The sequence below is a fragment of the Heliangelus exortis genome, chromosome 1 (genome assembly GCF_036169615.1).
Source record: "Heliangelus exortis chromosome 1, bHelExo1.hap1, whole genome shotgun sequence".
Taxonomy (NCBI): Eukaryota; Metazoa; Chordata; class Aves; order Apodiformes; family Trochilidae; genus Heliangelus; species Heliangelus exortis.
In genome coordinates this window covers 162,636,820-162,657,311 of record NC_092422.1, presented here as the reverse complement: position 1 = coordinate 162,657,311, position 20,492 = coordinate 162,636,820, and the positions used below count along the sequence as shown (strand labels likewise).

The 20,492-nt window shown below is 41.0% G+C and overlaps 1 protein-coding gene across 3 annotated transcripts; it reads left to right on the top strand.

Annotated features, from left to right (window-relative positions):
• The first annotated feature begins 1,600 nt into the window (after window positions 1-1,600).
• Window positions 1,601-19,326, top strand: MDM2 (MDM2 proto-oncogene). Of its 3 annotated transcripts, none has more exons than XM_071733441.1 (11): window positions 1,601-1,931; window positions 2,083-2,155; window positions 4,084-4,158; window positions 4,526-4,659; window positions 4,817-4,866; window positions 6,139-6,203; window positions 6,360-6,453; window positions 9,042-9,199; window positions 10,104-10,259; window positions 11,465-11,542; window positions 13,030-19,326. In XM_071733441.1, exons 2-11 carry the CDS (start codon window positions 2,087-2,089, stop codon window positions 13,633-13,635), a joined length of 1,485 nt encoding a protein of 494 aa, XP_071589542.1. In that variant the 5' UTR covers window positions 1,601-1,931; window positions 2,083-2,086; the 3' UTR covers window positions 13,636-19,326. The 3 variants fall into 3 exon arrangements, with proteins under 3 accessions (XP_071589542.1, XP_071589541.1, XP_071589543.1); XM_071733440.1 differs by having other exon boundaries at window positions 1,652-1,931; window positions 9,039-9,199; XM_071733442.1 differs by lacking the exons at window positions 1,601-1,931; window positions 4,526-4,659 and having other exon boundaries at window positions 9,039-9,199.
• The last annotated feature ends 1,166 nt before the right edge of the window (window positions 19,327-20,492 follow it).

Below are 20,492 nucleotides of genomic sequence, written 5' to 3'. Positions count from 1 at the left end.
AGTTGCCATGGAAAATCAGTGCTACACTCATTCTGCTCTAGTGTGTCTGTAAACATTATCTGCAGTGCTCGTTTCCTCACATATCTTTTCATCATTGAAATAGAATTTTAAAATGTCACCATGGGCAAAGAAAAAAAAGAGAATTACAAAAGGGAGTCAGACTGAACACTAACCAGTTCTAGTTTAAGTGTAATCAATATAAAAAAATATATAAAAAAATGTACTTCCAAATACCCTACACTTAAAGGATATTTAAAACTATGGAATGGGAGATGATCGTTTCAGTTCTCTTTAGATGTGAAGTTTTCTATCCTAAACACCGTTTGAGAAACAATTTAAAAGGCACAAATGAGTACTGCAAATCAAACTAGTGTCCAAAAATGTCATTATCTATTGGCCAGGCAATTAACACTTGAGTTAACGTGTCCCTGAATTTATGTGCACTTTGTTAACCTCAAAATAAACTGACAAAATTAAGTCTTAAATGTCTTAGGGCTGTTTATCCCCAAACAAGGCCTGATGTTTCAGAACCGCTGTTCGGAAGCTTGGGCAGGGGAGAAAGGGGCAGAGGAAGGGAGGCTGCAAGTCCTTGGGCTGTGCGGGCAGGGCTGCGCTTCAGAGCTGATGGATGTGTCTGAGGGGAAGTAAAGATTTTCAACATCTGCCTGTAACCGAAGGGTGATGTTTTGTTTTGTTTTTAAAGGAAAATTATATACTTTTTAAAAGAAATTGTAGTACAAATGAAGAGCTGTAGGGGAACACTGATAGAGTTTTAGGTTGTTAGCAGCAAGGCCTGTTCTTCCAGCTCTGTCTCCTCAACGCTCCACGTCCACAAGCCACGACAAGTTTTGTTTACCGCCACCCGACAGTTTTTCTGGAGTGGCCGTAAACACAGTCAGGACGGAGTAAAGACGACGATGGGCAAGAATTGGAGAGCCACAGTCGAAACCAGAAAAAGCCCCTTGCAATGCACAGGCCAAGCCTCCTGCTTCCCCGCAGCCCCTCGGCGCGGGTTTCACAGCGCCTGCCGCTGCCGAGCCTTCACCCTGTGTGTCCCACGGTCCAGGCACTGCTTCTCCGTTCCTCCCGCCGGGCCCCGGCTGTCCCTCGGTACCGTCCCGGGAGGGCCGGGCCGGGCCGGGCCCGCAGCCGCCGCTCCCTCAGGCGTTGCCCTCGCTGCCCCCAACGGCCGTTGCCCCCCTGCCGGCGCGCGGCGCGGCCGTTGCCCCGGGACCGTTAGGGGGCGCTGGGGAGAGGAACCACGGCCCGCACGGCGCGGCTGCCAAAATGGCGGCGCTGGGCACGGACCGCGCTGCGGCGTGGTAGGGGCTCTCCCCACACACTCCCCCGGCCCCTACCACCACCATCACCCCGGTCCTCCGCCCGCCGCGGGCCAGGAAGCGGAGCGGGCGCGGCTTAGTGGTGCGTGGGGATCCTGGCTGGCTCGGGGGCAGGGACGGAGGAGTCGCTCGGGGTTCGGTTTTCGTGCGTGGCGGCCCGGGTGCTGGGGGAGGGGCGGCTGCAGAGCGGCGCTGGGGCGCTCGCTGGGAGCCCGGCGCTGAGGCGAGCGCCGCGGATTTCGTCTGCGGGGGGGGGAAGCGGGGGGAGAGCAAGGCCGGGGCGGTGCGGTGCGGTGCAGGGCGGGGGCGCCGAGGACGGGTTGTTCCTCCACGTCGCCGCACCCCCGGAGCTTCTGGAGGCTCCGGTGAGTCAGCGTCGGCCCCCGCCCGTTCGCCCCCCGTGGTGACTCGGCAGCGCCGCCGCTCCTGGTCATGCTCGGGCATGTCGAGCCACGGCCGGCGGAGGAGCTAAGCCCCGACTTGCCTCCTGTTGGCAGTGCTATATAAATCCCAGGCCGGCGCTGCCCAACCCGATTCGGTCCAGACACCCGCCGCCGGAGACCGGCGTGTGGGTTGGACGAGGGCAACGAGGTGAGTGGGCACCGCCGGGATAAGGGCAGCGGCCCTGGGGTTGCGGAGCGCAGCGCTCTCCCCCCCGCCTCGGGGCGTCTCCGTGCCGGGGGGGAACCCGAGTTGCGTAGCCGTGCTCCACGTTTTGAGGATGTTCTCTCCTGAATTGCAGGCAAATGTGCAATACCAAGATGTCCTCCCTTACGGATGCCTCTTCTGTCACCGCATCGGAGCAAGAGGCGCTGGTCAGTAGCTCTGTTGGACGCGCGGGTTTTTCATGCTTTTTGCAGAGTTCTGTCTGCTAATTCAGAAGGGCGGCTTTGCTCAGCGAGCAATGAAATCGTATAGGGCAACGCTGGGAACTTTGTGAATTTATTTATGGTTCCTGATTGAGAGTTGAGGGTGATGGTTTAGGTCTAGGCTGTCTCCTGGAGACTTCTGATGGTCATATTGCTTTCTTATAGTAACATGGATTTTATGGTCCGGTTTGATCATAGCAAGTATTTCGAGGTGAAAATCATCAGTTCGTAACTGAAGAGTTGTGGAAAATGTGTAGTGAGAAACTTGCACTGTTCATTGACTAATCTTGCCATTATAGCTGAAGGTCTTCGAATTTGACATTTTCTGTATTGGAGTTTATAAGTTGTAATAAATGCCTTCGTGTTTATGGCTTTGCAAAAGTATATACTGAAACCAGAACTTAAAAACAAACAAACAAACAAAAAAAAACCCGACAGAACAGCAGACTGTTCAAGTTTGATTTTTTTTTTCCATTGGTTTCTTCTTAATTTTTTAAGTTATCATCATAACGTGGTGCTGCTGGCTGCTGTCAGATCTGCCTGGCAGAAGAACTTATACTTGCAGAAGTCAGGGAGAGAGAGCTGGGGAGTAAAAGAAGCTGAACCCATGGGTCTAGTTGTAGATTCAGAGATGGGAAACTGTGCTTTGCGTGCCTGTGCTCAGCGGTCATAATAAGTTTAATACATTACTTTTTGCTTCCCGTATGAAACTGTAATATATGCTTCCTGCTCTAAATAATTAAGCATTTAGAAAGGGGTGAATAGACATCTAACATTGTTTTCATAATGTGTGATTCTTGCAACTAAGCCTAAACTTAATGATGGTTTTAGCAGATTTTTGAAAGGAATGTAGGGAAGGTCTACCCCTTGATTCTTCTCAATGATTTTTTTATTGTGTCATGGTATTTTATTGAGGATTTGCTATAAAATATTACTTTTAATAATTTTTTTTAATTAATTTTTTTTAGGGAGTATGTTAAGATAGATAAATATTAGCCTGTTTTTAGAACGTTTAAGCTATCGTTGAAATGGCAGTTCTGGAATATACTGGACCAGGAACTGTCAGTGGTTCTATAGGTATCTTACTTGCAGCTGGCACAGCCCCTGCAATTTGTTCTCATCTCCTGCACTGGTGTTGGCACAGCTGTTTGTGGAACAATACACTGAATAGGATCAGAACACCCCTCTGGCCAGAAGGAAAAAAAAAAAAAAGGAGGGGAGGAAATTGTCATAGACAGCAGATTCAACTCTGCTGGTACAGTGGGTGGGAAGCCTTTGTGGAGGCAGGTGTGACTGAAATACAATGGAAAGAACAGGGTGTGCTTATCCCAGATAAGAGAAGTCTTCAGAGGTAAAGCATTTGGTAAAGCAGTTACCATTTGGTAAATGCAAAACCAGAGCCCCAGAAACTGTCACAGGAAGAAAGGAGAAAAGAGGTGGACCAGTATTTTACCTTGTGACTTGCACTCTGGACCTGGCAGTCGCAAAGGTCCTTTTGCTTCCCTCTGTGTCCTTTAAGGGATCACAGTACTGACTGAATGCTTGAAGCCTTTGGTAATTCCCCAGAACCCAGCCCTTTAACTTGGAACTACCAAATGAATCCTATAGCTCAACTGGAGGAATGCATACACACCAGTGAAAGATAAGGGGCTGAGCTAATAAGTACAGTAAATTAGAAGCTTAGTATGATCTGATTCATGTTATTTTCTTCTAAGTTTAGCTTTACAAAGTAAAATCTTGAACATGATTTGAGGTATTAATGTAGTTGTGTGTTTGTATATTGGATTACTACAGAAGGATGAAACCAACATATCTCAGTAGAATTTTGTTTGGTGTATAATTAGTACATACTATTTTTCTTCTTCTCTACACAGGTTAAACCAAAGCCTTTATTTTTGAAGTTGTTAAAGTTAGCTGGTGCAGAGAAAGACACTTTTACTATGAAGGAGGTGAGAACTTTTAATCACTAGAGGTTGATTGTAGTGAATATACATGGATTGTTCTTTTGTTTGGAGTGAATGGAAGTGTATTTCACAGCTTATCTAGAAGATACTGAGGCAAGTTATTGTTTTTGTTTTCCTGCTGACTTGTTAAGTGGTGTTCAGCAAGTTTCTCAAGATCTGAACAAAAGTATCTGCAGCTTAGTAGAATAGAAGTGTCCTTGGGGAAGGATAGATAAAAAGTAAAGTTCAAAGGGAGTTTTAGGCAAGCAGAGTGAGAAGACCAAATGCTAATGAATTTAATGTCTTTTCTGTCACACTTAAATTTGAAAGAAGAACCTGAGTATTTAATGTCTGTATATCATTTCTTTTACAGGTAATATTCTATCTTGGACAATATATTATGTCTAAACAATTATATGATGAAAAACAGCAACATATTGTTCACTGTGCAAATGATCTCCTGGGAGATTTATTTGAAGTAACGAGCTTTTCAGTAAAAGAACACAGGTAAAATGAGATTCTTTTCTGAGAGTCTGGTTGTGAAATAATGGAGCACATATTACGTATGGCCTTTTTAACTCGTTGCATCTTCAAAGATGGTAAGGTCTCTCTTGAAACTATGTGGAGCTAACTTTCAGCATCTCTTTCTTTACTCCCATCTAAGGAGACTGTATTCAATGATTTCCAGAAATCTGCTAGCAATCAATCAACAAGGTGAGCTAGTTTGGATTTTTTTGTTTGTGGGTAATAATAGTACAGAAAATAGAACTTAAATTAATGCAGCTTGAATGTAATGATGTGGTAACATCAATCTCTCCATAGTGAGCTATTTGGCTTTACACACTGCTGCTCAGGGTGACCAAAAATAGTGAATCAGAGCAAACGCTGTTTTCTTCTAGAGGAGGAAAAAAGGTCTAAACAGAATTTAGGTAACTTTATCAGATTAGAACCAGAACAGACAGAATCAGAGCTGCAGACAAAGAGGACTAAATTTAAAAATAAGTAATAAGCTTGTATTTCTTCCAGAAAAAGTCCTCAACAACATATAAAAGTTTTTATATAAAAAAAAATCTTATTGAACTTGTACCAACAATGAAGTCAGGGCATATGCTTTTTATTCTTTCTGTCAGTGTTCTGTTATAATTTTCAAAACTAAATGTGGAGTACAGTTAGAACTGGTCACCCGCAGCTATACTTCAGTCCTCTTAAAAGGTCTGGGTACTTTAAATTTGGTAACTTGATGTATAGCCACTCCATACATGGAGACTTGTTACATACACTCATCTTTCCTGCAGTATAAAGATGCTAATACAAGGAGTGAGTCAGAAGTTTAACAATAGCAACCATTTTGTAAATTGGATTCTAAATTCATATTAGGACACCCTTTGTTTCTGATTGTTTCTAAAGAAAACAGCTGCTGAAGATGGGAAACATGCTCTCTTTATTATCCCTTATTGTTATGCTTGCAAACTAAAATTATCTCTCATTCTTTTATTGAAATTTATTAATTCAGGGTCGCTATGGTAGTAGGCATATAGTTTGTTTTTTTCTATGAAATGTCTTTTTAGTTCAGTTTTCTGTAAGATGATGGCTATTAAATTGTGCTGTTGAGAGGAAGAAATGTAAGACATTTTCTGCCTGTTTTTTAATATCTACAGAATCCCAGCTAATGCATAGCTTTCATTTGAAGACCTTTATAATACAGTTTTGAGCATCTCTGCTGTTGAGATTTTTTTTCTTCCTCCACGCTTTTCCACTTCAGTAATGTTACAGGAAAGTGTACACACCTGAAAAGCATTCTCTTGTTGCAGAATGTCTGCATTCCATTCTTGCAAAATGTCTGGGTTGTAAGTTCAAAATTTACTTTGTCAATGTTAACTTGCCTTCATTGCTTTTTACTGGTTTTGAGCCAGAGATTGACTTTCTGCTGTGTTGTGGTTTTATTTTTTTTTGTTGTTTTTGTTTTGGTGTTTTGTTTTGTTTCAGACTCCAGGCTTGCTGACACACCCGAGGATGATGCCAGATTTCAACTTGAAGAAAATGTTCTAAAGGTGTTTTGTTTTGTTTGTTTTTTTTAATAAGTATAACTGAGATGTAAATTCTAGTTAGTTTTGCATTACAGTATTAATGGTTTAGATGCAATTAGTTGATTCTAGCCTTTTACTGCATATTCATGCTTGGGCTTACCCAGTATTTCTGTTAACCAGGAATCCATGCAAGAATTAGAAGAGAAGCAGACTTCATCAAACGTGACTTCCCGACCAGCTACATCTTCTAGGAGGAGAACACACAGTGAATCTGGTATGTGCAGATTTATGATGCAGAACTCTGTTAGGAAAGAAAATATATTCTTTTGCCTGACTGATTTTGAAAGATGATGACAAATACTGTTCACATTTCTCTGCATGTCTAAATGAATCTGGAAGAAATACGAATTTCCTTGCATTGCTCCAATATCATGTTACAGTTTGGATCTCTAGAACTGTTAGTAAGATGATGGAATAACTTGTTTCACAGGTCTGTTAAACTTGTTCACTTCAGCAGGACTTGTGTTGCTACACATGATGATGATATGTGATAACATGATGAGAACACTTTTGTTTACAGTAGGCTGATGTAACTAAATTAATTTCAACTTCCTCTGTAGACAGCTACAACATTTTACATTTTGTTTGCTCTCTAAAGCTGCTTTTCATTGGATTTCTGTTGCTGGCAAAGACATAAAAGGTCTGGTAGTCACTTGATCTGTTTAGGTACTTAGCCATTCCTTAAGCACTTTCTGGAGTCTCATGACCTGATCATCTCCAATTTGTCTCTACTGTGATTTTGCAATAGTCACTGGCAAATTTATTTTCAAAATGTGGAATATTTCTTCTGATAACCAGCAAATAACAAGCTGGTCAGCATAAACCTGAATAACTCAAATTTCTCATTGGAAGTGTTCTCTGTAGTCTTTTTAAAATGCTAATATGTCCAATTTCTTAATGAGTTTGTTCCATCACTTACCTTGTGTTACCACATGACTTGGTGGTTGTAATTGCTTGGGCAGCGATAACCTGTTGCTGCATAGAACTTCCTCTTCTTCAGCTACTTGGGAACATTTTCCAGTTCCTCAGCTTTTGTGTAGTATTTTTTTTGTGTTCATCATAGGCCACTGTTACATTAGTCAGTCCAAAAACTGTGCTGCGTTGCTGAGCGGTTTGCACTAAATTAAAAGAACTTTCTAATGTTGTAACAAAAACTGGTGAAAGGATGGAAAGTCTCAGTTAAACATCACAACCTGTAATACTTAGGCATGACCCAGAGCATACAAGGTCCTGTGTTGTGCTTACTTATTGTAGGTTTGATTATTAACTGTTGCCTTTGCATCCATTTAGTAGTTTGTTACAGCCTTAAAAGTTCTTTTAATATAGTGTTTTTATATACACTTTTTTTCTAATTTATAGGAAATCTTCCTTTTAAACCACTATTCTTGTTAAAATGGGATGGTAGCGGCTCCTTTGGAGCCGCTTATATAGTGTGTAGACACCTTGTGGTGATACAGTATCAGTACAGCATGGAGCCATGGCAACTAAATGAGGACAACGATGGACAAACCCTTGGGCCTGGGGGCACCAAATTTGGTGGGGCTCTAAGGGCGAAAAAAGAAAAGAGGGGCTGAGCCAAGAAGCACCAAGGGAAAATAAGAGAAGTCTCAAAGTATGTACAAGTGTTTTGTTCTCTTTTCTTTTACAATGAAAGATTCAAGACTGGAAGACTCGTGGATTCTCAGGGTGTGTTTTGCAATGCAAGGGAGACGCTGGGCAATAGAGGGTGGGTGCAAAAGGCACCTGTAGAGGGGCAGCAGACTCTTACTGAGGTCTCTCGAGCCAAGTTGTGAGGCCTCCAAGCTGTGTTTTCACTCCACTGTGCTTACATATTGACTTTGCAATGGCTTTTTCAATAAAATTGTTTCTATCACTGTGATAGAAACTGTGATTTATGTGATCACTCTGAAAGTCAGTGGAGCTGAATTTTGACTTACCTCCTCCTAAAATGCTGTCCCCCTGCTAATTAGGCTGTTGTAGGTGGTTGTTTTAAAACATGTATTTAAAAAGCATTGTCTTTTTGCTTTCAAACCAAACGTGTATAACAAGCACAGCTTAAACCAATGCTTTCAGGGTTCTATTTTTACATAGTATGCACTGAAAATATTCTTGCTGATGTGTGGTGAAAGTCGTAACGGCTTATTACAAAAGTCCTGTTGAGTAAATACAATTACATATAGTGCAACAATTAACTGATGAGTTTGTTGAAGTGTCTGAAACTTGAACCTGACCTTGTCGTGCTTAGCACGTGGTCCTTTGTATGCATGTAACCTGGGACCTAGCTGCTCTGTTTCCCAGCAAATTCTGGGATGGACTCGGAAGCCCTCTGGAAGTGCCTTTCTTCTACTGACTGTAGAGGGAGCTAGGGCATTTAAGATCCTAACTTCTTAAGTTTGGGAGAGGTTTAATGTGCCATGTGTGGAATAAAAAGCTTCCAGATTTGCAATTATGTGATATTTTTTTTTTTTTTTTTTTTTTTTTTTTTTTTTTTTTTTTTTTTTTTTTCCCCCCCCTGCATATTTAGACTGCCATTTAGAATGGCAGATGGGGAAAGTGGGGAAAGCCAGTCCCTGAAATACTGGTTTCAAGAACGTTTCACACTTCTCATGTTTCTCAGTATTACTGTTTCTTTTTTAAATAAGCTTTTGGTACCTTTTTTCCTCGTAAGATAATACTGAATGACTTAGTTTTTATTAAATTCCTGTTCAAGTAAATTATATTTAAAGTTTTGTTAGAATATTCAAAACTGCACATTGCGTAGAAGTTTTTGGAGTAATAAAAATTCTTGAATGTGCCCAGAAGAAAATTCTTCAGATGATCTGCATAGTGACAGAAGAAAACGACACAAGTCGGACAGCATTTCGTTGACGTTTGATGAAAGCCTCTCCTGGTGTGTAGTCAGTGGTCTGTGCCGTGAAAGAAGCAATAGCAGTGATTCATCAGATTCTCTTTCCATTCCTGTAAGTCAAGTTCTATTTTTTTTTTATTTTTTTTTTGTGGTATAAATTTTGCAGATACCACAAATGCAAATATGCATCTTAAAAGATCGTGCGCTTAATTGAAAGCAGCTGTGACTTCAGTGCTGTCTGAGGAAGGGAAGGAGGCTGAAAGAAAAGCTGGTGTGTGAGTGGAGTGGGGTCTTATGTAGATCTGCTGACAAAGCTGAAGTAAAATTCTTAAAAATAGTAACTTTGAATATTCTTTAAAAAACATGTTCTTACTGATTGGTGGCACAGTACTGAAAAAAATGCCAGATGTATTTTGGTGTTTTAAAATAAGTCTTTCTTAGAATTTCAAAAAAAGCAGTCACAGATTTTCCATAATTTCAGAATACTTGTTAGTTCTGGTATGGCTTTGGTGAGCGTAGGTAACAGTGCCCTGATAATAAAGACACTGTATTAATTTTCCAGGCCTTTGCTTTTTTATATTTTATTCATTTACTAATATTGCATCTTCACTCTTGTTGTTTTATAATTTCCTGCTGTCTCAAATTGAGGTTAACAGAGCTGCTGAGAGGAGGGTAATTAATGGCAACAGCCAAGCAACAGCATGTTCCTGTGTCTGTTCTTTGACTTTTTAGGAAAGCCTTTGTGCAATAGTAGCTGCAGTCTTCTTCAAGTTGTCTGTAGGTTGACTTCAGCCTCTTATTAAAGAGATAATATTTTTCACAGAGCTAGCTTATTTTTACCTATCTATAATTAACTTGTCTGTAGAAGATGTTCTGTCTAGCAGCAGCTGATCTTGTTTTCTCCAAAGCTATTAAACTTGAGTAGGTCAGTTTTATCTTATGAGCTATCTAACAATTATGGTTATGGATTTGGACTGGTGAGGTTGAACATGTACTTTTTTCTTTTTTTTTTCCAGGATCTTGATGCCAGTTCGTTAAGTGAAAACTCTGATTGGTTTGACCACAGTTCTGTTTCAGACCAGTTCAGTGTAGAATTTGAAGTTGAGTCTATTTATTCAGAAGATTACAGCCATAATGAAGAAGGACAGGAACTCACAGATGAAGATGATGAGGTATGTATTTGGGGAAGCAGTGGGAGAGGGTAAGGAAACTTACCCTTACAGGAATATTTAATGTTGAGATCCCAACAAGAAGTAGCTCTACAGATGTATTTCAGAACTGTGTCACAAACCACACCCAGTAGTTCATGACATCAAATGACATGCCTGTGCAGTTGGGTCACCATTTATAGGCCCACCAGGCAGTAGCTGGAATGGTGGTAAGGCTTTCCCCAGGCTCTGAAAGGGATTCTCTGGGAGCAAAAATCTGCTCTCAGCAGTCTAGAAAAGTCTCATCTGTTGGAGTCAATGGCAACATGTATACATGAAACTTAATTTCTACGTGTTTTAGTTACAGAAATACATTTTGAGCTTTGATAACTGAACAGCGTAACTCTTTGCAAAGGGGTATTTCTGAATCATTTGCATACATGATAGTTGTGCTAGTTGCACATGAGATAAATGGTGATTTGTAGGAAAAAAGGACTTGAGGTGTGCTCCTGCACCCAGTAGCAGTGTTGAAAATTGAGAATGGTTGAGGTTGGAAGCAGCCTTTTAAGGTGATCTTATTCACCCTCCATTGCTCAGGCAGAACTGCTTGCCCAAGGCCATGTCCAGATGACCTGGGAGTATCTTTAAGGCTAGAGGCTCCACAGTTTCTCAGGGCAGCTTGTGCCAGTTGCTCATCTTCTGGTGTTCAGACAGAACCTCTTGTGTATTAATAGGTGCCAGTTGCCTCTTGTCCTGTCCTTGGACACCAGTGAAAAGAGCCTGGCTCCATCTTCTTTACACCCTCCTTTCAGGTTATTTATGCGCTGATAAAACTGCCCTGAGCCTTCTCCAAGCTGAATGATCCCAGCTCTCAGCCTGCCTTCTATGAGAGCTCCTCCAATCCCTTCATTATCTCGGGGGCCCTTTGCTGGACTCCATGCAGTAGCTCCATCTCTTTCATCTATTGGGGAGTTCAGACCTGAACTCAGTGCTCCAAGTGTGGCCTCAGTAGTGCTCTGAACGGAGGGGAAGGATCTCCCCTGTTTTAAAAGAAGAAACCCAAAAAAAAAAACAGTCATTGAATTTTGTGAAGTTACTTGCTAACTGGAAGTCACTTATATGCACTACTTAACTACATTTGATTAAAAGTCTGTCAGGTTAAAAATTTAGCAGATTTTTCAACTGCATACCAGAACCCAGCTACATCAATACTTTTTAATTTAAACCAGGTATATCAGCTGACGTTTTACCAGGATGAAGATAGTGATGCTGATTCATTTGATGAAGATCCAGAGATTTCTCTAGCTGTGAGTAAGAACTTGACTGGCAAAGCATCATGACTTGGGTGATCTGACAGAGTAGATCAAGGGGTGTAGGTGAATACTGTTGCTACTAGTGATTTTTTTAAGAATTAAATCAGGTTTTTCTTGTATGCGTGAAGATTTCAAGACAATACTTTAATGATTGAACAAGCAATTATTAAACAGTGATTTATTTTTAATTAGAAAGATACCTAATACATTAAAAATAACCATACACTAGCTTTGTTTCACTTAAGGAAACAAAATTATTTGGAGCAAAAGTTTGACTTTTTGCACAAAATGCAAAAAAAAAAACCCCAAACCGAATCTCGAGGTGTGTATATTTAAAAAACTATTCCTGTAAATCGTAGTATGTAGTTTTATTGCCCAACCTGCATGAAATAATCTGTATCTTACAGATAAAAAGGCAAACTTGTTTTCAGGCCAGTACTGTAAAATCAAAGGATTTTAAGGCTTTTTCCAAATTCTGTGAGAGCATTGAAGTGTGAGAAAAAATTCAGGAGTTTGAGGCAAAGTATGTAGGTATATGCAAAAAAATCACACACTAGAGTTAAAATCCAGTGTATCCTTTTTTTTAAGTTTGCTTTTTTCAGTTGAAGCTTGTATAAAGCTGTTGCCCAAAACTGTCTGAAATGTTCCAGTCCCTTGATGCTCTGTAGGACTGAGGGACTCCCCTGTGTGTGTGTAAAACACAGGGCTAGCCACCATTTCAAAACATAGCACTGTTTATGTATGGAAAAATGTCTCTCTTATTTTTAGGAATTGGTCTTCTAAGCTTTTGATGTCACAGATGTTATTCAGGACTCAAACAAAAAGTGCTTTGAATCTCTAAATAGGTTTTTTTGTTTATTTGTTTTTATTCTCTCTGTGGCATCCATTATTTCTAAGAAGGGTCTTAAAAATGAAGTGTATTTTTAATGGGATAGTGGCTTATTTCCAGCCTAGCGTATGGAGTAATCCCTGAAGACTGTGACACTGCCCCTTTTTTTATAAATAGCCGTCTTTCTACTCTGTAGAACTACTGTGTCAGAGTGCCCTCTCCCGGCCGTTTTGCACAGCAGCAGCTTAGCATCCCTGAGGTTAAGTGTCTCTTCAGTCTTTAATAGTTTATTTTTCAAAAGTCTGTTGTTGAAAATAGTGACCATTTAATCAGAAGTTTTTCATGAGCTCTCTGAAGACTTTTTTGGCTTGGTTTCTTCAGTTTTGCTTAAAAAATACTAACTCGTTATTGCTCAACCTCTATTTTTATTTCACAAAACTTCTGCAAAAAGAAAGAAAATTAGAGAGTCCTTTTGAATTCAAGAGTATTTTAATTTAGAACCATAAAATGGGGCCAAACACTGAATGGAATTCTTAAGTTATAAACAAGCTGATAGCTCAGTGTAGCTATTATCTTGGCAGTAACGTGTTGTTTATTTCAGTTGTATGCATTCCAAGTAGCTTAAGCTGTTCCAATCTTTAATTCACTAAAGGATTATTGGAAGTGTCCCCAGTGTAGTGAAATGAATCCTCCACTTCCACGACATTGCCACAGATGCTGGGCCCTTCGTGAGGACTGGCTTCCAGAAGAAAAGAGTGATAAATTGGAAGAGAGTGATAAATTGGAAAAGAGTGATAAATTGGAAAAGAGCAAATTAGAAAATTCCGTCCCTCTAGAGTCTGAAGAAGGTTTTGATGTTCCTGACTGCAAGAAAGGGAAAACGAGTGATGATAAAGAACCAGCTGTGGAGGAGAATGAGGATAAAGCAGTACAAATTTCTGAATCGCAGGAAAGTGAAGATTTTTCCCAGCCATCAACATCAAGCAGCATGTTTTTTAGCAGTCAGGAAGACTATAAGGAACCTGAGAAGAGAGAAATGCAAGACAAAGAGGAAAGCATGGAATCCAGTCTGCCAGTTACCAGCATAGAACCCTGTGTCATTTGTCAGAGCAGGCCTAAAAATGGCTGCATAGTACATGGCAAAACGGGACATCTCATGTCATGTTTTACGTGTGCAAGAAAGCTTAAGAAGAGGAACAAACCCTGCCCAGTGTGCAGACAGCCCATACAAATGATTGTACTAACTTATTTTAGTTAGATGGATGTTGACTGGAAAGCAGCAAAAGGAACTTCATAAACTGGTTAAGAGAGTAAGAAACTTATTTTTGTATGCTTGTTGGAAAATGAGTATTTTGGGACTCCTCACATATGGTGTGAAAAGTAACTGCTGGTATAAATGCACAGGAGTTCTTAAAAGGTTGAGCCAATTTCATAAGTAAATTTGAAGATTTTTAAATCCCTCCTGACAGAAAGAATTAATTCCTGTGAACTACCTGCCACTCTGGGGGTTTTATGTTCTATACAAGTTAGTGTCATTTGTTTTATTGGTGAAATACATTAAAACCCAAATTCAAGGATTACAAGAGGAGAGACATGTTGATGAGTTTGTTCATGGAAGTTCCTCCTCTTAAGAAGATACAAGATTCTACAGATTCCAGTATCTTGTTGCCTGGTGATGATACCAGGCTCAATCAGAACCCTCTCAATGAGTTAATAAAATAAAAAATAGAGTCTTGTCTCCCTCATTTCCAAAACTTAAATTCGTCCAAATAATCCAGTTGTGGAGGAGATCTTACCAGGAAGTGGGGGAAGATGCAATAACAATTCATTTTAGGTTTTGAAAATAGAAAAGCATATTGTGTGTTTTACTGTCATAGTGTGTTTTGTAAACTTCAGGGCTGTGTTTGTCTGTAGAAGTCATTGGTCTGAGTTCAGTCTTAGTTATCTCTCAGAGGTCCTGGCAAATTGGCTTTTACTACACTATCATTTTAGCAGCATGAGAAACCACTTGAACAGAAGAGATAAATGAAGGAGATGCTATGTAATGGCACTTCAGGCAACATTAGGGCACAATCTTATTTTTTTCCTGCGCTTGGTTTTGACTTGTGCAGACTTTTTTTGACTTTGTGTGCAGCTGGATTACTATACTCTCTTGACAAAAAATGTGAAAAAAAGTCCACCTCCACCTGCAGAAATCAAATAAGCAGCGTAGTTCTAGTTCACACAGACAGTCTTTACACTCCGTAGTCTGTCAAACTTAGGCTGTTTTTCTCAGTATCACGAGAATTCTGAAAATCTGTTGCAAGGTGTAAGGCCAGCTCTGAAGTGGCTTCATTGGACCTTACTGGTTTTAGCTCTTGTCTCCTTACTGTAGTGTCAAAAACTATGTGAAACAAATCAGGTTTTTTATTAAAGTCCACTGACTCAGTCCCATGGTGAGTTCAGAAGAGGCAGCATGAGTGTATTTTTGTAAGCTTAGGTATCTTCAGAATAGAGTTAAATAACTCACCTGAGTGGCTTTTCAGATAGGGAGTTCCTGTACCAGTGAGTTATATTTATTGCTTTGGAAAACTAGATTACAAGATGAACTCTGGTTTTATCACCTTTTTAATTTTACAGGTAGTTGCTGATCTCCTGCCCAATAGAGAAATGGCAGATATGTAGCCAGGGGAGTGCCAAGAATGGTGATGTAGCCTAAATGCAGGAACTGTGCTGTGCTGCCATCCTGCAGGCTAAGGTTAACCACTTCTTAACACCACCAGTACAGAAGGATGCCTGTGTGCTAGCACAGAGGCTTTTACTGCTATAGTTGCCTTCATGTTGGAGCTGAAATACTCTGGTATCAGCTGTCTGTAAACCAGGGATGCAGATGCCTGGAAGGCAAGGAAGTACCAAGGGAAAGGATGTAAAGCTGCACAGGAGAGACTTGGAAAACCCTTGGCTGTGTCTTGCCTACACAGAAGTACCTTCTTGAGTAAAGATTGAGGTACCAGGATCAGTCATGTTTTGTTTGTACATTTGAGCTAATTTTTGAAAAATACTACAAAAAGATACCAGTACCTCTGAAGTCTTACCCTAATCAGTTTTAACTAAAGAAAGTGTAAAACCCAGCTCTGCGTGTTTGTTCAAATTCTTGAAAATATCTTGCCTCTTACAATTAGCAGCAGCAGGTAGCTGGAAGTTCTTGAAGTTCTTTGGCCAGCAGAATCCTTCCATGGGTTTTGTGGGATTTGCTACTCCTTCATCTTGAGATGGAGGACTCGTATGGGCAGATATTTAAAATGTTTAAGTAGGGATGCTTCCAATTCATCCTGCCTCCTATTTATTTTTCTTAATTTTGATTTGATAAATGCAGCGAAGGCTCTTCCATTGCACGTGCAAGTCAGAACCAAATTGTAGTCTGGAATGTGCAGCTGACAGGATTGTGGAGCTGTCTGTTCAGGAGGAGCATTTGATAGCATGGGTGCTGCTTAAAAAGCTTTGTCCATTACATCATCTCCCATGTCTCCAGGCTTCTCTGCAGTCACTGTGAGGGGCTGTGCAGCTGCAGTGGTGAGGGAACAGTTTTTCTTGGAGTTCTTGCTGGAACAAATTGTGCCATCCCACTAGTGGCATTCTCTTAAGTGATCTCAGTATTTAGAAAAAAACAACTTGTGCTCTCTCTAAAAGGCAGGTACGGTCAGAGCAATGATCCTTGCTGCTCTCAATTGCTCAGCTTTGGGATTTTTTTTCAAAGCCATTTTCATCTCTTTAATGTTTTCTGCTTTAGCAAAAGAGAAACCAAGACCATACAATATAATTAATTTTCCCTTCCATGATATAAAATTGTTCTTCCCTGCTAGCATGTGGTGAAACAGCCCTGGAAATACCCTCCACTCCATACAGTGCTGAGGAAATGGGTAATTAGGGTTTCTGAATCTATGGCCCTACTGAATCAGAGCGAATCTTTGTTTTGAATTACATTTATTTGGCTTAATGTTGTTCTTAATAACTTTTAGTATAACTTTAGGGTTTGGAGTGTTTGGGTTGTGTTTTGTTGGGGTTTTTTTTTTGTTGTTATTTTTTTTTTTATACCCAAAGCATGCCTTACAGATAAGGGAGTGATGTGTATCCGTGTCTGTCCCAGTTCCTGTAGGAGATGCTGTTGGGCAAATGCCTGGGGTTGGGGGGTGTGTGTGATTCTGTGACCCCAACACTGCATCCCTGGCCCCAGCCCAGGGTGGATCTTCACTCCAAAAGGCTGAAATCTTTGGCTCTGCCTCCACACGTGGCCCTGATCCAGGCTGGGTATGGATGCAGTCGGTGGTGACTGGGCTGGTGTTCATCAGCCTCTTTGTTCTGGGCTGGAAATGTGATTCTGGCCTTGGATAAAGGCACAAAAGTCAGCAACGTTTTGTTACAGAAGCTGACAATTGGTTTTGCTTGGTGAGGTCTCTAAGGTGTCCTTATTTAAGATCGTACACATTTTAATTTATTGCAGTTTGTAAATATCTGCTTACAATTAAGTGTTTTGAGTTTAATTTATTGAATTAGTCTGTTGGTACGTGTGTAGATAGATAAATGCACATACTTAGTGAATCACAGTCACGATAATACTGAAGAAACTGTAGCATTAAAATACAAACATTCAGGTTTTTTTCGGGTTAAGAGGGGTATAGGAAGAATTGTGGCTCTGTTTTCATTTTTCCTTCCCCTAAAATAATTTCTGCATTGAACCTGAACAACATTGGTTAACAGAGTGAAAACAATTTGATGGCATTTGTTTTCCTTTGGGATACTTTTGGGTCTCTGAAGAGCCAAGAACTTGACTGCTTTGCTATGCTGGTAGCAGCAGAGGGGATGTCCTGGGAGGTGTGGTGAGAGGTGTGAAGGTTGGTTTGCAAGGGCTGGGACTTGGTTTTTTACCTTTGAACAGGGGACCAAGACAGCTGAAGGGAGGGGTGGCCAGGTGGTGACAGAATGTGGCAGTACAGAATGTTCAGTACTTGTCTTGGTCTGTTCCTTCATGCACTTCAGGTAGACCATAGTTATATACAAATGCTACAAGAGCTTGCATTTATTTTTACAGTAGACTCACTTTTTAATTAAATATGACTTCTTTCACTGTGTAGCTATTGATCAGTACTGAAATTCAACTCTTGAAACAGGGAGGGGAAGTGCTAAGTGAAGGATGCAAGGAAGGTGGCAAAATTTGCTTAATTCCAGTGCCTGAAATCTCTCAAAAAGGCTGGAAGGGATGAAGATATTTGAGAACCTTTAATGCGGCATCTTCACTTATGATTTACTAGTTATGAAGTCTGCTGCTTTTGTCCTTTAAAAAACTTGCACAGATGAAACAGCAGTAGCTGGATTGCTGATGATATTGAAGATTGCCCGTGCAAAGATTGTTTTTTTTTGTTGAGCCAGCACCCTTTGAATATTGATTTAGTGGTACTAGCGATCCCACGGGGAGAAAGGGTGGAGTAAAAATTCTACAAAATTGATTTATGTAAAGAAAAAACCCATATTTATTCTAACAGTGTGGTGCAGCTTTATTATTGAATTTTGTTTGTTGTAAATTTGTTTGACTCTCACCATCTCTGAACTGTCTGTGTGGGTATGAAGTCACAGGCAAGACCTGGGGCAAATTTTTCTCCTTAAAAGACTTGTGTGAGGGAAAAACAATTCCTCATTCTTACAGAAAGCATCAGCAAGAACAGTCATGTCAAATAATTGTGTTCTATGAAAGAGTGTTTAGAAAATTTATTAGAAGCATAATGAAACTGAATAAGCTGAAATGGATAAATAAGATTAATATAGGGGTGAAGAACTTCCTCCCCATCTTAATATAAGCTGCTGTTGTTTTAGGAGGACATAACTTTGAAAGTAAGTGTTTATAATGCTAAAGCAACTTAATTTGTGTGTTAACTTGCCAAATGTAGCTGGGGGTGTGTGAGCTGTTACACCAGGAAGATGGCACCTTGTGTTTGGCATCTTGGGGCCCAAGGAGGGACATGTGCTGCTGTGGTGCTTCCCTGCAGCAAAGGGCGCTGGACACCTGCACCTCCTGAGCTGTGTTGGCCAGCAGGGGGGTGCAGGCTGTGGGTGGCTGTCGGGTGGCCCACGAACTCCATAAAGTGCGTGGTGCAGCGTGGTTGTGCTGGTACTGCACCCCCTGCCCTGCTCTGCATCCACCTCCCCTGGGCCAGTGCATCCCCTTCCCTGCTGGCCCAGCTGAGCCATACCCGGAGCAGGCCCTGAGCCTCAGTGACTTTGTCATTTAAAGGTTGCAAAAGCAACGTAAAGCAAAAAGAAAAACAGCTCCCCAAAACATCAGCATAAGATATCTGAATGATGGATTGCACTTACTGAAGATGAAAATTATTTTTATTTAGCACTGATGCACTCAAAGCTTCAAGTGAATTCTTCTCTGTAGTGTGTTTGTGTGTGTGTGCACACATGTGTATTTTACATGTAGAATTTGTTGGTGATAGTTTAAAAGGTGGTGTCTCCCCTTTTGAGTAGGTGGTGCTTTAACTTAACAGCCTGACTTTTAAAGAACAGTTCATGTTTTCGAGCTTCCATGGCCTGGAAACATGACAGGGACATAATACCTGAAATACCAAATAGCTTTTCCAAAAGCAGAGTCTTTGACTACACGCAGCTGGAATGACTATAAAACAGACTGGCTTATAGTGAATTTAACTATGCAATTGTGCAACTGCTCCTAGATGCACACGCTTTCAAGAGCTTGTCATGGTGTGTACATTATAGATACCCAATTAACATACAGTCAGTAACCAGAAAACTATGAATATCCACTCAGATCGCACAGAGTAGAGATCCATTTATGACAAGAATTTTCATGTGTATTGTGTTTGTCTTTTGGTTTTCATTTTTGTTCCTTTCCTGAGGAAACTAAATCATATGGTCCATTTAAAAGCTTTAAATAAAGTTCTGTTTATATATATTCCTTGGTGCTCCTTTTTCATGTCAATGACATGGTAGAAGTTCTGCTACTTGGTTTTCATACAGATTTTTAATTCTTTTGAAGTGGCATTCAGGATCTTTCTGCCCTCACTCAGCTGCTGAGCCCCTGGCTTCTCACAGAGTTTGTGCTTTTGGGGGGATTTTTAAACTTAAGGGGTCTCCAATTCTCCTTGGTCTAAGTGGCAGAATAGGAACCAAATATGTGTGAAGTCATTAGTAGATAATTATTTACTCCTGACCAGTAAGCAATCCGCATTTCAAGAGGAGGAGAAAAAGGTAGAAAATTCAAACACCCATGATGGAAGCATTAAAAAAAGAGGCTCTTGCACATGCAGCCCTCATTCCCCATGGGCATTTCTGTTCCAGTGTTCCAGCTTCAGAGGCTGCACAGCATCTACCCCTGGGCTGGGCAAGACACTGGGTACAGGCAGGAGTATTCTGTCACTAAGGGTGCTACATTTAAAACAAACTGCATCAAGAAATCACCAGCATTCTGGCCCCTTTTTATTTACTGCATAGAGGAAAAGATTTGTGTTCCCACAGATACAATATTTCCTGGTTACTTTGGCAATTATTCTGGAGAATTACTGGCAGCTAAGTTTCTAAATGAACAGAGGAGATGGCACCAACTGGATCTGGTTGCTCAATTTTGTGTTTACAGGACAGCTTCACAGGGCCCTGAAAATGGCTCAGAGCTGGCCAGGTACGGGGTCCCTGCCCATGCCAGGGGCAGGCAGGGAGCTCAGCCCTCACCACTCCATCCTCCTGAGACAGGGCCTGGCCTGTGCCTGCCAGCTGTGGGCACATCTGCCAGACATGGCCCAAGCCCTGCAGCCACAGGGCTGTGAAACACCCCTGAACACTCCAAAGCCGTTGCTAAAACTGTTCAGATAAACTTCTGAATTGTACTCAGTTCTGTTCCAAACCAAACTGAGTAAAAAATGGACCACAGCAAAGGTAAGAAGCTGTCAGTGACTGTTTCCACCTTGTTTTTAATAGCTCTGCCTTAGAGGAACACAGTTTTCAGAGGCCTGGGTTCCTCTCTCCTGCCTGAGGGCACAGGTTATCATCAAGCTTCCAGCAACATGGCCCTTGGGTACATAATTATACTTCATTTCCATCTTCTTGTCTTACACTGTGTCTGTG

What these genes read in the sequence shown, in the direction of transcription:
- MDM2 (XM_071733440.1), top strand. Translation starts at nt 2,087, where the DNA reads ATGTGCAATACCAAGATGTCCTCCCTTACGGATGCCTCTTCTGTCACC. An exon ending in TTTTCAGTAAAAGAACACAG is followed by an intron (nt 4,660 to 4,816) that starts GTAAAATGAGAT and finishes CTCCCATCTAAG; the next exon opens with GAGACTGTATTCAATGATTT. An exon ending in TCACAGATGAAGATGATGAG is followed by an intron (nt 10,260 to 11,464) that starts GTATGTATTTGG and finishes AATTTAAACCAG; the next exon opens with GTATATCAGCTGACGTTTTA.